Source organism: Desmodus rotundus, chromosome 5 (assembly GCF_022682495.2).
Source record: "Desmodus rotundus isolate HL8 chromosome 5, HLdesRot8A.1, whole genome shotgun sequence".
Lineage (NCBI taxonomy): Eukaryota > Metazoa > Chordata > Mammalia > Chiroptera > Phyllostomidae > Desmodus > Desmodus rotundus.
Genome location: NC_071391.1, coordinates 24,183,502 through 24,203,200, shown reverse-complemented (window position 1 = coordinate 24,203,200; position 19,699 = coordinate 24,183,502). Strand labels below are relative to the sequence as shown.

The following is a 19,699-nucleotide window of genomic DNA, read 5'->3' as shown; positions in this document are numbered from 1 at the left end:
ACCTTGTATATAGCATGTTACATACATAATATGCTTTCAGCTCACAGGAGTGGACAACAGGGTGGTGATTGCTGGGGAAGGGGGGGCCAGTGTAAGGGGCTAAATGGTCATGGAAAAAATGTAATAAAGATTATATATTTAAAAAATAAATTTTAGAATGTTACATAAGTCTAGTTAAAACATTTTGGGTATAACATGGTTTTAACGTAGTAACTATGTTAAAAATAGTAACTGTCATCTTTCAAGGTATTATTCATAAAACTGTCATCTGAAATATGAAACACCCTGAAATTTGCCTTCAAATAAATAATAGATTTTTGCTTATTAATCACATTTTACTCATTAAGGTTATTTGTGTTTTGACTTATTTTTTCTTTATTTTCAAATTAATTTATTAACTGGAATACTTTGTATTGCATACATGTATGCTTGAGTTATTTTCTATGTGACAAATAAAATTAATAGTGTTGTGCCCATGTTATCTACTAATTAAAGATCAAATACATTTTTACACTCAGTAATGAAAAATAAACCCTCTTTTCATTCAGTGAGGCTCTTGAAATATTTACTGTAAGTTGAACGTTATTCTTCTTGGTGCATTGTGTGGGATGAGAGAGCTCAGAAAAGACGTGTCTTTTTTTCCTGAAGCAACTTAAACCAGCCATCACCTTTTAGCCATCTCCAAACATTTAAAAATACAAAACAATTCTTACAGTCCTTGAAGCTAATACAGCATATTTTGTTTGAGAGTTATACTCTTTAAATTAGTTAAATGTATGGATATGGATCTATTTATGAAGAATAAAATAATCTGAGCTTGTCTTCAGTTACTCACTCATCTATTTACTCCACATCTGTTAGGGTTAGTACCTCCTATATTCTAGGCACTCTTCTAGATGCTGTGGTTATAACAGAGTTTATTGGCAGGAGGAAGAACCAGGTGGTGATGCTCTAGTGCCTAGTGTAATAAATGCCATTGTATATACAACAGATACATTCTAAAATGTGTTTCACAGGGAAGCCTATGTGTAGCAGAGTGACTAGGAGTCTTGACTTCGTGTCACTTTGCCCTGGTTTTGAGTCTCACCTGTGCCATTTGTAATCTGTGTGACCCAGCAGGAGTGACTTAACCTCTCTGAGCCTCTGTTTCCTTACCTGCAGAATACAGATAACGATTTTGTTGTTATTCTTTCCTTTTTTCATAAAGATTGAATGAAATAATGAATGTAAAGCGTTTAGCTAGTGTCTTGTGTGCGGTGCCTTATTATATATACTTTATCGTCATCACTAGAAGTTATGCATAAGGTGCAGTTAGAGAACTAGGCAGGGCCATAAAAATTTACGTAATGATATCAAACAAAATTCTAAGTGTTTAGCAAAAAAAGTTAAAAATAGTAAAATTATATTTTATATGTGTGATTTTTATCAGTTGTTTATTGCCATATATGTTATACATTTTTATATATATTGCTCTATAGTTATATTTATGAAACTTCAAATACTATATTTAATGAGAAAAATTAATGATTTTCAAGAGTAGTTTTGATTAAATGGCATATTCATATTGCCTTTGGACCTTGGCACCTATGAAAACTCTTCCTCCCCTTTAAGTGTTCTTTTGCGGTTATTAGTGTTGTATTGGCAAATAGTGCTATTGCTGGATTGCGCGAATGGGAGAGCTAGGTTGCACAGCAAAATTTGCTTGTACTTGGTGGGAGAGAAATACCCCCCGGGGTTGCTATAGTGGACAAAGGCCAGTAAGGGTGGGGACATATCCTGCCCACCCCACACTTAGCTTCTCATCCTAATGAGACAGAATGGGTCTCTGTACAGCTAGGCATTCGACTCGGTTTCAGCTTTCGCGTCTCTTGCAGTACCCTTTCTTCCTCTGGTCAGCCCCTCTCTGACGGGTGTAGTCCCCTTAAGCCATTTGGGGTTATCAAAATGGAAGTTAATATCCAGGATACTTTTTAGAATAGGTGAAATACCCTTGGAGCAAAACACCTTCCATTATTTGTCCTCGATTTTCTGTTTTTTCTTCAGTTTTGGCCTGGAATTCTTTACAGTCTTGTCAACTCTTTGATGTTTTCCAAGAGTTTTTTAAAAAATATTTTAGTAAGTTTTTTTATTTTTATCACATTAGACTAAATGTCTAGGTGTCTGTGTTTTTGTTTGTTTTTTGGGGCGAGGGACAGTTTAGATTGATTTATTTTTAGAGAGAGGGGAAGGGAGAAAGAAAGAAAGGGAGAGAAACATCTATCAGTTGCCTCTTGTACGCCCCCAAATGGGGACCTGGCCCACAAGTCTGGTGCCCTGACCAGGAATTGAACCAGCGACCTTTCAGTTTGCGGGGCAGCACTCAGTCCACAGAGCCACAACAGCCAGGGTCAGGTTTATTAGTTTTTTCAAGGGGAAGGTTGGTTTGAATAACCTAGCCTCACCACTATTGGAAACTGGAAGTGCTCTTCCTGTTTGCCTATTTCTTTCTATTCAGTGGAAGGAAGTCCACTTTACATTTAGGTACAACTCGATAACTCCGTCCTGGAGTTTTTCACTTCTCACTGAGGTACATTCACCGACTCCTTCCTGAAGTTTGCCCTTGTATCTTGTCGAAACAAAGTCTCCCTTTATGTGTTCCATTGCTGTGTCGTAGCTCGTATCCCACTGACCACACCTGCCTTCACTGTAATTGCTTATGCCAATGGCTGCCTCTAAGCTATAAGTAAAGTCTTTGAAGGCAGGGATCCTTCCTTCCTTGGTTGTTTTTCTGTGCTTAGCAGCACCAACTTTATGTACTTTATGTAATAGACTCTCGCTGCATGCACTGGTTGCATTGCCCTGTATTTGCTGACATACAATGGAAGGGTTAAGAAGGGAGTTGGCTCCTGGTATTTGGGCCTCTGTGTGTGGGTTGCCATCCTGTCCTCCCTTCTACATTACTCCTTACAGGTTCGGTGATGGCCCATGTGGACTAATGAGAAAGCAGAGCTGCAGTGTGTGAAGTGACTTGACCTGTGGCAGTCTTGGAGCCCTTTCCATTAGCTCACCCCCGGCACCCAGTAAAATGTCTTTCAAGTCATTCTCCTTGGGCCTTGGCTGCTATGCTATGGCTGTCACTCCTCTCTTCCTTGCCAAGCATTACTTGACTACCATCTGTTTGCTTCTCAACCCACCCTGTATCGCCATTGCCATTCTCCTAAACAGTGCCCACTAAAGTAGCCAGTGTCCCCTACTTGCCACATTCAGTGCATTTAATGTGACATTTGCTGCTGTCACAGATCTTCCATCTGCCTTGAAACTCTTTCCTTCTGGGCCTCTATGGAACCTGTTTCCTGGTTGTCTTGTTGCTCATTGCTATTTCCTTTTCTAGTATCTCTACCTCTGTCTCATATAAAGGTACTGTCTTTCAGAGTTTTATCTTTGTCTTTCTTCACTTGTCACCAAACCAGAGACATAATCTGAAGCCCTGGGCTTTTGGAGGTCTGTTAACCTCTCAGTTGTTTGTAAAATTGTGTGTGTATCTCCCTTCCTCCAGCTTTTTATCATAATCTTGGAGGAGTTCATAACTCAAAGAAGTTGAGAGGGACTGCCTTCTGTGTATTCCTGTAGTTTTACCTGCTTCATAGATGACTCCCGAATTCAGGTTCCCACCTTCCCACCTTTTCTCTTGTCTGGCCTTCGATCCTCAGCATCCCTGGCCTAGCTCCTCAGGAGCACGGCAGTAGTGTAGGAGTCTTCCTGTCACCAGTCCCCCTCCTGTCCTCCCTACACATTCCATCCCACATCGGGTTACTTTTTTTTTTTTTTTTGTCTTTGGGACAAAAATATGATTGTGTCTCTTCATGCAAGTAATGTAGAGTTGTAAGTAGGGAACAGTCCATGTTCCTTAACATATGAAAAAGTTTCTTTCCAGTCTGAGCCCCATCTTGCTTTTTAAACTTCATCTCTTATTACTTTTCCTACCCAGCTAACTGTTCCTTTACTCCTTCCCAGTGTAGCTTGCATTTGTGCTATTCGTAACTCTAATTATCCATCGTAGTACTTTCCTGTTTTGGATTCCACTTCTCACTACCTGGAATGCCTTTCCCCTCCCACTCTTCCACAGTTCATCTATAGGTTGGTTCCTCTTCATCCTTCAAAATCCAGTCAAGTGTCACCTTTATTATGACACCTTCTAAATTAACAACTTTTTCTTGCTGTCCCCTTTTCTTACCACCTCATCCTTTCCACTGTATTGTAATAACTGTTATATGTCTGATCTCCCCCACCAGACTGCAAAACTCAAGGGCAGGGATCCTGTTTTATTCCTGGTTGGGTGCTCATTGGCTAGCACCGTATAACTTGTAGTGAGGTAGTTAGTAAGCCTTTTTTGAATGGATAAACACGCTTTGTGCTACCAGTCTTGTACATGGGTTATTTTTTCTGTATTAATTAGAACCTTAAAAATGTTCAAACATTTTTTAAGTCAGGTTTCAGCTTTTAGCCATTGCATAAAATGATACATAAGGTGTTGACTTCTACTTTCGACAATATTTTCCTAAGCATTAGGTGGCAGTAGTGTGTTGTACTTGACTTTACCTTTGTAGAACTGTTTTATTTTTCCAGCTTTCAGAATCTTAATGTGATGTCAAAGTGTGAAGGACACCGTTGTAGTCTTTCATACCTAACTTTTTGTAACATGATCTTGTTTAAGCTAGTAGGCATCTTGCAGAAAATGAACCAAAATGCAGCACCGAGCAACGCCAGGCAGCGCGGAGCTCTCCCTTGCCTACCTGAATGGTGCTCAGGTTCACTAGAGAATTAGTACCGCACCATCCTAACAGCACTTCCTCGGCAACTGTTTAACGGCTGCTTCCTAGTAACAGTGATTTGCAGTAAGGAAAAGCAAAAGTTGTCAAAGAGGACATGTGTTTTCACAGCATCCTAAGATGCTTCCTTAGGCCTTTATCTCAAAAATAGTATACTAACTTCGCTGATTTTAACTCCAGATAGGAAGTGCTTTACATTTTACTCCGTTTCTGTCAGTACTAAGGTCACTTCTCGGGTGTATTGTTTCATGTCATCATTAGGTAGTTAGAATTAAGAAACACTGCCACCACCACTCCAGCCTTGTGCATTTAATCCCTGTTAATTTTTGAACACGAATATATGAAAATGCCAATGCTTTTAGTATAAATTTCATTCCCATCGTAGTTTTCTATAGCTTATTAATTCAGTAGCGGTTAATTTTATTAAAGAAGTATGTGTACATTTTAGGTCCACAGGGACATTTCTGCAAATAAAGGAAATAGAGAACTTTCAGAGGAAACAGTATTAGTATTGATTCAAATGTGAACTAGGTAAAGTAAATCTGGGACATCCTCGTGTCTTCTTTCTCTTCTGTCTCAGGGATAAAGCACTTGAGGGAATTCAAAGCCAGTGTACTAGATCATTAATGTGGCAGAATGATCAATTAATAAAGGAAGAGCATGGAAGTGTTGACAGAACACACTGCCTAATTAGTACCTGGTGGCCTTGATGGCCACAGAGCAGAGCTCAGAGTTGCGGCAGGAGAGCAGCCCGGTAGGATCTGTAGATGTACATCACCACCCTTGTTCAGCAGGGATAACTTTATAGTTTGCCATCAGTTTCTTAAGTCTCTAATTACACAAAGTCATGTCTTCCCTGAACCCAGAGGGTAGGAGGAGTTAGCCAGTGCACTGCTGCTAATTGTCATTGCGGGATATCGGAGGCAGAGTGCCACTCTTGGGATTCTCTGTATGGTTCGTGTTGAGTATGTCATCAGAGACTTGTGTGATCTGATTTGGGGGTGGGAGAGGAGGCTGAATTGGCCCTTAAACTGGGTATAAGGTAACCTGTTGCTTAAGGTTTAATTGTGTTCATATTTTATACAAAGAAACCGGTGTTGTGTTACACTTGCATATAGTTAGCAACAAAAAAAGGCAAGCGACTAGCAAAAGGAATTGGTGCAAGATTATATTCTAGAGTTAGTAAACTTCACAGTTCAAAGTATATTACCGAGGTTGACCTTGTGTTGAAAAGGTTTTGTCATGGATTGGATTACTCAGCCACATATCATTCTACTTCTTAACATTTCTTCGTTCCTGGAAGTCCAACCCATAATCTACCTCTTAATTATTTGAAAAGGATTGATACCTGGTGAAGGCTTTGTTTGTCTTCAGTGTTTTCCAGTCTCTTCCCCCACTTTTCTTTACCCTTCCTTTCCCTTCTGATTCCTCCTGTTCCTCTTCTGTTCTCCCTCCGCTTTCCCTGCAGTCTCCTCTTTCCCCACCATCCTCTTACCCCTTTCCTGTCTTCTCCCAACCTCCTACTTCCCTCTTCCTTCTTCCTCTTCTTCTGTTTTCCCTTCCTCTTTTATGCCTTTTCCTTGGAATATGACTACAAATTATTATGTGTTAGATTACCCATTAAAACTTTTGAGTTGGCGAATGAAAGGGTGGTAAGTTCAAGCAGGTGAATTTGGAAGCAGGTAGATGGACTGGAGACTAGCTGAGAGCTCCTGTTGGTGTGAACTCGGTTTGGCATTGGGAATAGAAAGGATGTGATGCAGGTAGACTCAGCAGAATTCGGTAATTAGTGGAATGAGAGGAAGGGAGGTTACCCTCATACTGTAGCCTGGATTATTAATAAGCGTATTTATTTTTCCTTCATTGCATTCGTTTGTTCAGCATTTATTGAGCGTGGGGGTGATTTCAATAGAAAAGGGAATTCAGCAAGAGGAAGAACTGATTGTAGAGTTTGGATGATACTGGATTTTGGACATATTGAACATGGAGTGCTGATAACATAGCTTTTAGAAGGTATTTTGAAATTTAATTCTAGAACTCAAGACAGTTTGAAGCTAGAGATAGAGAGCTAATACCCTGTTAATTGTACTAAACTCATCAATTAATACTTAGAGAAAACCCAAAGTGCTGTATCCTCAGGGGTCACATTGGTAGATGAAATAATATCAGCATAACAATTGGGGAATTTTCGTTTAATCAAATTTGCCCAGAGTCCTTTTCATACTTGATTGTTATTTCCTATTTGCAGTCAATAATTTATAAATCAAAACAGCATAATCACAGATGTGTGGTAAAGGATTAATGTGTGACCTTCCTAACTTTTTATTTGATTTAAGTAGCGAGCTACTAGTAAATAAAGCAATATTTGCTTTTTAAGAAGCGTGTAAGAAGACAGGCGCCCAGATGCACGTCTGTTCAGGTGATCAGAGATAGGACTCGACTGTGTAGTGGGCCATTTACCGTAAAACTCTTATGTGCTGACTTTAAAGAAATACCATTTCTTTTCAAATTTATATGTTGCTGAGCCAATAGAAAGGGTCATTTAGAACTAATGAACATACAGATTTTCACTAAACACTCTTAGAAATTGGTAACATTTTTGCACTGTTTTATATTGTGCTCTTTTCACAACTTTCAGAACTTCGTCCCCTTCTGGTGGACAAAAGCTTGTCTCTGTGTTCAACATCTTGGTGGAAACTATTGCAGTGTTCAGTAGCTGAAGCCTCATGCAAAGAACAGCCCCCCTCTTTTTAAAACATCAACAGATTAAAATACTACTGGCATATTGTTCATATTTCATTAGTTTCTTCATTACTGAACTATTTGGCACTTATGCAAACAATGAAATAAAGAGGTTGGCATTTATGATTAGTGAACAAAAGTTATCTAATATCAAAAAATTCTGACCTGGAACACTTAATGTAATTTTTATTATGGTGTTAAAGGTTAAAAATGGGTGAGTGTCCCCTTGGTTTTTTTTTTTCTTCTTCTTTTTGGGTACATACTTGGAGGAACACATCTGTCAGAAATTTTTATGAAGCACTAATTTTCTGATTTGCAACTAATTGCATGCTCTAAGCAGTGGAGGCTAACAATGCGCCTCTCAGACTTCAGCTCGCGTAGTAACTGTCTGGAGAGTGTGGTAACACCCCAGTGCTGGGGCCCCGCCGCCACAGGTCCGGGATGGGGTGTCCTTTAATGAGCTCTTGGGCAATGCTGATACTGCAGATCTGGGGACCACGTGTTGAACTGCACTGGACTGACACATTGTGACACTGACTCAGAATTGGTCATTTAGGAAGCACCTGGATTTGTTATTGGAGAAAATCTAAAATCAAAATAAAATTAAAATATTGGACAATCCATTGCCATAAAAATCTCAGCTAGTAAAATGAAGAGTTCATAATTAAAGCATTAGTTATAAATTAGTCAGTTGGAAAATAGATAACATACCAATCTTGGTAAAATATTACATCAGTTTTTATATATCTTTTGTAGTAGCATGAGTTATATTTTTGTATCAAGAGAGTTTCTTAATCTTTTCTTTGTGTTCTTTTCCTTATCCTCAGTAAATGGCACGGGGATATAAAGAACATAAGTCTATATAATTGAGAAATTTCTACCAAACATGAGGTGGTTACGTAGATCTTGAAACTGTGAGTGCCAAGTCATCTGAGAGTAGTAAGACAGCATTTCGCTGAAACTTTGTGGAGATGGACACTTTTGTACCATTATACTAGAGAATCACAGACACTTTCAGTGTTTTTAGTATTGTGACATACTTATTTATATTTTAATTTGGAATGTAGTTTAGTCCCGGCTTAGTAATACTTAATTTTTTAAACACTCTGAAGTTTTTGGAGGTTGAGATATGTAATTGAAAGTAATAAAACTATATTGCCATAAAGTAGCCTATAATTCAGATTTTTCACTAATTCATATTAGTGTTTTTAAATTAATATTATATGTTCTTATTGTTCTTTTCTCTGTATTAATATTGGAAGCAATATCTTATTTTTCCTTTGTGGCTTAAGAAGATTTGCTAAATTCCTTTAAAAGATTTATACATATCAGAAGATGTTTTTCTGTTGAGAAATGGTTAACATGCAATTAAAAGTGCACAGACTTTAAGTGCCCTGTTTTGTGAAATTGGATGTGTATAACCAGTTCCCCAACCAAGGTATAGAACACTTTCATTTTTCCAGAAAATTCCCTTGTGCCCCTTTCCAGTTAATTTCCACCCCCTACCCCCACCTGGAGACCGACTTTTAATTTCTATCACTACAGATTAGTTTTGCCCGAATTTGGATTTCATCATATCAGTGTAACATATAGTATGTACCCTTTCGTTCTTGCTTCTTTTGGTCAACATAATGATATTCAACATGATATTTGGTCAACATATAGATATTCATCTATATTATCTTAGTTTTTTTGTTGTTGTTGCACAGTATTCTCTTATATGGATATACTATAGTTTATTCATTCTCCTGATGATACACATTTATGATTCCATTTTTTTTTTCTGTTATGAATAAGACTGTGGATACATTCTTTGATGAGTCTTTGTGGGCATACGTTTTAATTTTTTTTCCTCTTAGGAAAATATCCAGAAGTGGAATTGCTTGACCACAGAGTAGACATACATGTATCTTTGTAAGAAATTGACGAATAGTTCCCTGCCAGCTGCCTGTGACAGTTCCAGTTATTCCATGGCGTTGCTGCCATACAGCGTTAGTCTTTTTTCTGTTAGCGTTCTGTTAGGTATGTAACCCTATCATGATTTCAATACACATTTTTGATAACTAATGAAAAAGTTTGAGCACAACTGCATGTGCACGTTGTCTATTCATCTATCTCTAAATTAAATTTTTTGGAGTGACATTGGCTAATAAAATTATATAGGTTTCAAGTGTCCAGTTCTATACTACATCATCTGTATATTGCATTCTGTGCTTACCACCCAAAGTCAAAATCTCCTTCCATTAAAAATACTCATCTACCTTTTAAAATTATTTATATTTTTCCTTTTAATTGAGTTTATCAGAGTGACACTGGTTAACAAAACTATGTGACCAAAGCAATAGCTAAAATATCTTTAACAAAGGCTTATACCATTCTCTTACATCTATTTCGTTATTTTATTGTCATTTAATATTTGCATATTTAAAAAACATTTGTGTCACTGTCTTTTCAATCAATGGCAAATATAAGTAGGAAACTCAAAATAAAATGTTCCAGATTGGAATAGTGATTTATCTCTTGGCTTGTTTATCTAGTTAAAAGTCAGAGTTTGCCACGACCCGCGTGGAGAGGAGGTCCCTGAGTGGGGGCGACAGGAGACTGAGAAAAACACAACACAGACAGCTTAAAGAAGAGCGGAGACCAGGTGGGACATTGTCCTCTGATGGAGAGACCCTGAGCGCTGAACATGGTCTCCGCGTTTATTGTATAGGGGTTGGTTAGATAAAGCTCAGAGACGTTTTCCAAATTTAGGGAGATGCAGCAGGCACAGATTGTTCCCTTCCCAGGCTATCCAATTGATACGTATGTCTTCTGCAAAAGTTACAGTCGCGTACAGCTGAAGCTTGCGGTTATCTATTCCTTTTCCCAACCCCCGCGGAATCGGGCTGCCGTCAGCTGCTAGCCTGCTCCGCTTTGCAGATGCAAGCGATCAAGCGCGGCTTTGCCCGCACTTGATCTGAGCTTTGGCATCAGCCTTCACCGTCCTCCACAAAAGTTAACTACAAATTAAATTAGGACATGAGATTCACAGAGAAATGAGTTCTTAGGCTGCGTGATGTTTTTACATACTGTATTATACTTTATGTAGATTTTGCATATGTTCTTCAGCTAAATGAAAACATAAGCTTGTATATTCGATCTACTCCTAAATTGGACTGTTTATGTTAGACTGACAGGCGAGCTATGAATTCACTTTTAGTAGTTCAAATTCTGTTGGCTTCTGTCCTCTTTTTAGTCTTTTCATATAAACTTTATTATTTTTATGGTACTTCTTCAATTACCATTTGTCCCTCTTACAATCAGCACACTGTTGTCCATGTCCAAGAGTCCTTTTGCCTTTTGCCTAGATCCCTCCACCCCCTCCCCACCCCCCCACCATAGTTGTCTGTTATCATGTTCTCTATGAGTGAGATCGTATGGTATTTGTCTTTCTCTGACTGGCTTATTTCACTTAGCATAATGCTCTTGAGACCTGTCCTTTGCGACATGTCTGTTCCAGACATTTTCTCACTGATTTTTCATTAGCATATCTTTCTATCATCAATTTATAGGATTGTGTGTGTGTGTGTGTGTATCCTGGATACAAGTCCTTTGTTAGATATATAGTCAGTATTTTTTTCTAGTCTCTGGCTTGCCTATTTTCTTAATGGTGGATTTGGTGGGCAGAAAGTTTTAAAATTTGATGAAGTTCAATTTATCGATTTTGTTTTCTGTCAAAGTAATCTGTGCCTACCCCAATTGGCAAATTAGTGAAGTGACCAGAAAAGGGGAGAGTGCCAGGCAAACCCCCAAAAGCCAGGCAGCGGCACAGCCCCTCTCTGGGGCCTCCCTCCACACAGAGCCACAAAGCGGTAAATTGGGTTGCCCTGCCCTGGTGATTACCTAAGGCTTTGCCCCACACAATTTACAGGTGCTTTTTATAGGGAGTCACAGCAACTCTACCTATAAACAGAAACAAACACAGGGAGGCTGCCAAATTGAGAAGACAAAGAAATATGGCCCAAATGAAAGAACAGAACAAAACCCCAGAAAAAGAACTAAACAAAACGGTATATAGCCAACCTATCAGATGCAGAGTTCAAAACACTGGTGATCAGGATGCTCAAGAACTCAGTGAGTACGGCCACAACACAAAGGAAGAAATGAAGGTTACACTAAGTGAAATAAAGAAAAGACTATAGGGAACCAATGGTGAAGGGAAGGAAGCCAGGATTGAAATCAACAATTTGGAACATAAGGAAGAAATAAGCATTCAACCACAACAGGAAGAAGGAACAAAAATTCAGAAAAAACAAGGATAGTATAAGAAGACTGTGGGACATCTCCAAACGTGCCAACATCTGAATCATAGGGATGTCAGAAGGAGAAGAGAAAGAGCAAGAAATTAAAAACCTCCTTGAAAAATTAATGAAAGAAAATTTCCCTAATATGACAAAGTAAATAGACATACAAGTCCAGGACAAAGAGTCCCAAACAAGTTGGACTCAAAGAGGACCACACCAAGATACATCATAATTAAAATGCTAAAGGTTAAAGATAAAGAGAAAATCTTAAAAGCAGCAGGAGAAAAGCAGAGCATTACCTACAAAGGAGTACCCATAAGACTATCAGCAAATTTCTCAAAAGAAACTTTGCAGGCCAGAAGGGACTGCCAAGAAGTATTCAAAGTGATGAAAAACAAGAACCTATAAGCTAGATTACTCTAGCCAGCAAAGGTATCATTTTGAATGGAAGGGCAGATAAAGTACTTCCCAGATAAGGTAAATTTAAAGGAGTTCATCATCACCAAGCCCTTATCATATGAAATGTTAAAGGGACTTATTTAAGAAAAAGATGATCAAAACTACGAACAGTAAAATGACAACAAAGTCACAACTATCAACAACTGAATCTAAAAAAGCAAATAAACTAAGCAAGCAAGCAGAACAGGAACAGAATCATAGATACAGAGATTGTTTGCAGGGTTATCAGCTGGGAGGGAGAAAAGGTGCAGCCTAATTGGTAGCTACAAAATAGATGAGGGGAGGGGGGTGTTAACAATAGCATAGGAAATGGAGTAGCCAAATAACTTGTATGCATGATCCATGGACATGACCTAAGGGGAGGGGATTTCTGGAGGGAAACTGGGTGACAAGCAGAGGGGACCAAAGGGGGGGAAATTGGGACAACTGTAATAACATAATCAATAAAATATACTTTCAAGAAATAGATCATACCATATATGTATGATCTATTTCTAGACTCCTTATTCTGTTCCACTGATGTTTCCGTACATATTTATGTATCAGTGCTGTCTGGAATACTCTAGTTTTAATAAGTCTTGAAATAGGGAATCTTTGTTCGTTTTCAAGGTTGTTTTGCTTGTTCTAGATTTGCATAAATATCATAATCATCTTGCATACTTCAAAGAAGTCCACTGGAATTTTGATAGGAGCATTAAGTTTATCTATCAGTTTACAGAATACTGACATGATCTTTCCATCCAGGAACATACTATGTCTTTACATTTGTTGGGTCTTCTCTGATTTCTCTGAGTGGTGTTTTGTTGTTTTCAGTGTGTAGAGAAGTCATACACATTGTCCATTTGGTTCACTTCAAAATGTTTCTTTTTTGTTCCTTAACACTATTGTCACTGGTAAGTTCTTAAACTGTCATTTCCAATTGTTGCAAGATTTGCTGATTTCTTCCTTTTAAGTTATTTGCTTCTAGGTGACTAAGTGTTTCCAATTCCTAAAATGCATTTCAGTTTAGTACTGAAAGCAAATAGAAGTTAGTTAAAATAAATGAACTTTGCAACATTGATTTTAGTACATACCTATTATGTTAGTTAAGACTGTGGGTATTTTCTCTATTTGATTGATTAGTGAGTTTTTCTCAGAACTCTCTGTTGTTTGTATAAATTTGCCAGCATTTTTCTAATATAAGGAAGTCCATGCTATCTTTTTGTGGCTGTTACTAGAACACAGGATGCTTTAGATTTTATCTTTCATTTGATCCATGAATGAAAGAAATAGGGAATAGCTTTGGGCTCTCAATGGTGGGAAGCTTTGGTTAGCGGGGAGCAAAGGAAAAGAAGGGCAAAGAATAAAATAAGCCTTGACAAGAAGAGGAAAGTGACTTTGGTCTCCTCACGTAATAGTGAATGCTTGAGCCTGCCTCCCATTGGAGGGCTCAGGTACAGAAATAGCAGGGAAGAGATTAACATTTGCTGGTGATTTGGAAAATCTTGAAAGCTAGTTTTAGGAGTTTTGTTTCTCATGTTCAGTAAAGAATCACTGCAGATCTTAAAGTCAAGAATGTGTGTAGTAATGACACCATTTTATTAATGGGCCTTGTAATGAAACATCTAAAAAACTTGTAGTGTCGTATTCCAGTTTTAAACCATAGACATCTTTAGACTTTATATAATTTCTTGCAGCTGCCGAAATAAATTATTGTAGACTCAGTGGCTTAAAGCAACAGAGATTTATATTCTTTCATGATTGTAGAGGCTAGAAGTTCAAAATCAGTATAACTGGGCTGAAGGCAAGGTGTTGGCTGAGCTGCACTTCCCCTGGGAGGTCCAGAGGGGAGTCCATTTCTTGTCTCTTCCAGCTTCTAGTGGCTGCCTGTGGTCCTTGGCTTGTGGCCTGATTACTCCAGTCTTTAAGTTCAGTATTTCAAATCTCTCTCTGTGCAGTCTTCATATCACCTTCTCCTCTGTGTGCCAAATCTCCCTCTGCCTCTTTCTTATAAGAACACTTTGTATTTATCCCATGTAGGTAGTTTTTCTATTTCATTATATTAAACTTAATCATGTCTACAAAAACCTTTTTTTTCCAAATAAGGTACTATTTACAGGTACCAGGAATTAGGACCTGATATTTGGGGGGGGGGGGTGCTGTTATCAGCCTACCACAGAATGTGTTTGGGGGGGGGGGTGTTTCATTTTGGTTTTTAGACGTTCATTTTGTTCTGGAACTTGCTGTCAAAACAGAGTGGACTGAGGCTTTTAGCACCCCAAATGACATACTTAACTTTCTTGCGGTAACTGCCACTTTTTAATTGAACCCTATATCATGGAATAAAATATATTGCATTCCAAAAGCACAACAAAATTGACCTAAAAGCCTCAGATGCTGAGCTACTTAATTAAAATACTAGTCAGGAAAACACCACATTGGTGAAAGAGATGGACTGAATTGTGCCGCAACTCCCATGGCACTGCTTCAGCTTGGGGCAGTCTTGGTTTCCTAGAGCTTGCTTGGTCTGGTCGGTGCCTGATCAGGCCAATCTGTCCTATTCATTGGTCCAAGTAGACCTTCTGTCGTGGCCTAGAAGACATTACCTATAGGCACGCTTAGTCTGCACTTCTACTGTATAGCTTAGAATGATTTCTCTGGGGTCTTACTCAAGGCTTGTGACATAGTGACATTGAGTTTCAGCTATAAGTGTGTGTGAAAATGTTTACTATTCATTTATGTTATGTATTCTTAATGTATACCAGTGGCATATTGGAGCATGTTGCATGTAACAGCATTGATTCATAGCAAACATGCTACACAGATCTTCATATAGTATTAGAGGAATGGGCCATCTAGAGAAATTTCAAGTAGCCAATTCTGTTTTGGCTTTGGGATATTGTTTTGATATCATAGCTTTAGGGATTGCCTGAACCTCATTATGGGAATAATTTTTGTGAGCATTATTTGGTAAATGGTAGCCAAAAAAGATTTTTAAATAGCTGTACTTTTCTTTTCTTCACTCATTATATTAACTAGCTTCAATAGCGATTTGGCGTAGGAAGAGAATTCTCCAAAGGGAAACGGAAGCCTCATTCTTTGTCCTGTAATCTTCCTCCCACTGTGCATGGCGTTCATTAGTTCTTCTGTGCAACCAAAGATCACAGCTGCTTTTGCTCTGCTAGTCGAGGACGTCAGCAGTGTGAAGTTCAGCATGAAGACAAATTACTGTGAAAGCCAGTAGGCAACACTAGATTAAAAACTTACATACTTCTGAATTTTGCATTGAGAATTGAAGTCATTTGACCTCATGTTACTTGCCACAACTTACTGCAGGGCTTTGGCTTTTGCAGCTTGGATAGTAAATTGCATGGTACTTACAAATTTTTCATGTTCTTCTAATGTCTGTAAAGCAATCAATGGAAGAATTTAAATGATTATGTCGTTAATGGATGAGTGTGTGAAGTAACCACATTAGTGTCATGAAATGTGGATATGCCCACTTGCTGGTTTTGTTGTAAAAAGAGTAAGAACTGAAGGGAAAAAAACTGCTGTTGGTTCAAAGGAAATTCCAAAGATAACTTTTAAAATTAAAATCTATTCTGCAATATATTAGACAAACCATTTGGAGTAATTGCTGGTTAAAATTCTGGATAAATACTATCAAGGGGTCCCTTATTTACTTGAGAGCAAAAAACTACATATCTCAGTATCTGCTAGTTATTCCCAGATTATTCAAGTGAAATGTCTCTGAATTGAGATAATTTTTCCTTTCTTGTTTGTTGAAACTGCTGAAAAGCAAATGCCATACTTATTCTTTCAGAAGAACTGATAGTAACAAAGGGAGGGAGAAAAAAAGGAAAAGGGGGATGATATAAGTGAGGTATTCAGTAAGCCACATTCACATTATCATTTGAGAATTGAATTGACATAAAACCTTCTGGTTTTGACCAAATAGTGTATAGAAATTACCGAATATGGAAAACATTCTTAAAATTTTCTTAGACTTAGTAAACACATATAAGGAAGATTTACTAATGAATTAATTTGTATTCATATGTCTCCTTGTGTTTTTTAAAGTTCTTATGAATCTGTCCTAGAGTAACTATTTTTCAATGAAAATGGGTATGTGGGGACTTAGAACTTTAAAATCTTCAGGGCTGAGCTAGAAGATGCAAAGCATTCTATTTTGAAGCACGACTGTGCGATCTAATTCCATGAGAAAAGGCTAGTACTCAGTCCCTGACGGCATCTGGGGCCGTGCACACTAGGTGTAAGGACACCTGGTTCTCTGCGTAGTCGGTGCCCCTCCTTCGTTAGGTCCTGCTCCTCCGAATGGGCCCATTTCTGTTTGTGTCAGTCACCCTCTGTAGGTAAATTGTCCGTAAGACCAGTGATTCCATCCATCAGCAAATTATCCAGAAAACGCTGTCTTTGCTCGTTGTGACAGATCGTGTCACTGGTGGAGTTGCAGCTACTCCAGCGGTCTAATTACCCTGGCAAGTTGTCTCCTGTGCCCAGCGCTGCTGTCTTGTTGCCTTGGCATCTCAGCTTTGTCTTCTCATTACCTTCTCTCTTAACTAAAGCTCAGATTTACAATTTTTTTTTAACCTACCCCTACTCCACCCTGTGTATTCACCATCCTCCTCATTTTTGATTGGCAGTATCATCCGGATAAACAAAGGGCGGATGTGCCAGCAGGAACACCGGAGGAATGTATACAGAAGTTCATCGAAATTGATCAGGCATGGAAGATTCTAGGCAACGAAGAGACGAAAAAAGAGTATGACCTGCAGCGGCGCGGTAGGTGCTTGTGGTGAGGAGCCACCGCACACGGGCCCTTTCTGGAGCACAGTCTGCAGCCATTCCTGGGGAGCACGTCCCAGCGTTTGCACCACACTGTCGTTGCCTCCTTCACTCCCCCCTCCATTGCTTTTAATTATGCCCTGTTCTTAGTAGCGGTTATTGTGTATCCAGTGAGAAGTTAACAAAACTACTAAGATACGGCTTCTTGTGAAGCTGTGAAAGCTACTTTTATAACTAATGAAAAATGTTTCATTAAACATCCCTAATTACTGTGTTTTATGTGTTTAAGAACTTATTTTTATTAAATTTAATTATGTACCAATTAAAATTTTCATTAGAGTACTTTTGAGGCTGTAAATGACAGTCTAAAGGAAAATGCTGTATGAGGTAACAAAAAGCACTCTGCGCTCTCTGAGCTTGTTTTAACTTAGGTTTCTTGATTATCTCTCGGATAAAGTAGTTCTTATAAGATTGCTATAAATGGTATTTTAGGAATGAACATTTCCCAAGCAGTTTTATAAGTCGTTTCTTTTATGCATTTTAGAAAGTAGCTTCTTAAAACAGTGACAAGCTCTTGTGAGAAACAAAGGGAGAAATGTAGGTCAGGTTTGTCACACATGGACTGCGGTTACACAAAGTGATAGGCTGTCTTTCAGCACTGGCCTTGGGAGAGGAGTCCCTCAGCCTCCTGTTTGAGCCTTCAGTATGCACCATACATGTTAATGGGGGGAGTCAATACTCAGTTACAGCCTGTGGGGAAGCACTCAGCTGCTCTCTGCAGTAGCGCACCAGGCTCAGCATTGGCGCGTGCGGATAAAAGCTCACTGTCTCTGTAGTTGACTACAGAATCCCCTTCCGTGCCCTGTTCCGGCACACTATCAAACCTAACAAAGTGATTTTAAAACTCACGCGACCCTGATTATGAAAATTTCATCTGGAAGTCAAGGCTGAATTTCTAAAACACATCGTTAGAGGATAAAGCCAGTGATATATATGGAATATCCGTATTTGTTTTCAGAGGGAATGGTACCAGTAAAATCAAGTATTTCTCACAGTGTGTGATACTTCTGTGTGTAAAGCTCCGTGAGCTCTTTGTTCATGTACTGGCCTGTTTGTTTTCAACAGTGACTTTCACAACACTGATCAGCTCTAAGTTCCTTCTACTTCTACTTCTTAAAAGACTGATAAACTTATTTTTTAATGTTAAGACATTGATGAGTGTATCTTTGCAGTGAATTGGGATTAATTTTCAAATAAGGCTTGGCTATTTTGTCCTGCCTCTATTTGGTGCATATATGAGGAGCTTTCAAGAGTTGTATTTCTCTGGTAAATGTGTTTATACTTCTGGGACAGCGTGGGAACTTGGGCCTGAGAATAGAAAATACCGAGTGGCCAGGAACCCGAGAACCTCAACACCAGTAACACTTCTGGCAAAAGAGGATGGAGGTATTCCTCTTCCATTTGAGGATGAATTCTGTCCATGCATATATCTCTTTAACCTTGGTTCACATGACATAGTTTCTATGAAAGTATTGAAGCTAATACACAGGAGTGTGTTGTGTGTAGGAAGTTATCTGTGTTTCTAAAGCTACCAGCTACACTGGACATGATTATTGTCTCGTGGTGCTTTTGCACCTCTTTATCAGTCTTGACTCTGTAGGGTGCTGATTTGCTTAAGATAAGGATAACCCACACAACTCTACCCTAAGGAGGGTAGGGTGTGTGCTGGCACTGTCCTCGGCGTTTTTGCCGCCCCAACGCCTGTGTTCCATTAAGAAGCGATTGGTGAAATGGACTAGACACCTGCTGTCTTAGGAGAAAGGAGGTAGGGAGAGATCACGAATCAAAAAGTATTCTCTCTTGCTATGGTATGGGGCAGGGTAGACCAGAAATGGAGAAAAATAGGAAACAGATTTAAAATGGGTAATAGAATTTCATGAAGGAAGGTTTAAAGAGATTGTGGAAAAACAATGAACATCTTCAAGCCTTTCCTGTTGCCTTTGAGAAGTCCTTGGAATGCGGATTTCTTTTGAGCTTTGAGTCTTCGGTTTTAAATTTTTAATGGGAAAAACTGTGCCCTGCTGTTTCATAGGGGACTAGGTCATTGATAAAGTCGCTACAAAATTTACACAAACCAAATACAAGGAGAGTTGGGCATGATTCATGATTCGGATAAATAGGCAGATCTTCTTCCGTTTGGGATTTATATAATGTCAGATTGCTTTGCAAGTTTTCAGGCAAGTTGAATTGAGCTACTCTAGGAGAAAAGTAGAAATACTTCAGATCTAAGTACTAAATATTTCCTTCGTTACCTGAGGCTCCAAATAGTGAAAATGCTTTCTTTGAGTTTTAGATTGAGATTGGCTTGCTGTTTAGACAAGAAATGGGAGTCGCCTACTAGAATATAGCTTGCTGTTTCTAAGTTTCATACTAAAGCTATTTTAAAAATCTCATAATAAACCTAGTTTCATATTGTCATTTGTTTTGACATTAATTTTTCCTTCTTGACCCATTTTCAGTAAGTGGCCCCTCAAAGAAGGAAATGAACTTGAACTTCTAACAGTGAGGATTTAGATTTGATAGAAGGAAAATCTTTGAGAGTGATAATTTGTTAAAGAC

General features: G+C 38.6%; 1 protein-coding gene across 1 annotated transcript in view; it reads left to right on the top strand.

Annotated features, from left to right (window-relative positions):
- Window positions 1-19,699, top strand: part of DNAJC24 (DnaJ heat shock protein family (Hsp40) member C24) — a 52,316-nt gene that overhangs the window by 14,637 nt on the left and 17,980 nt on the right. The window contains exon 3 of the mRNA XM_024558737.4: window positions 16,939-17,077. Within this exon, the coding sequence (XP_024414505.2) occupies window positions 16,939-17,077 (139 nt within the window). The remainder of the gene's footprint in view (window positions 1-16,938; window positions 17,078-19,699) is intronic.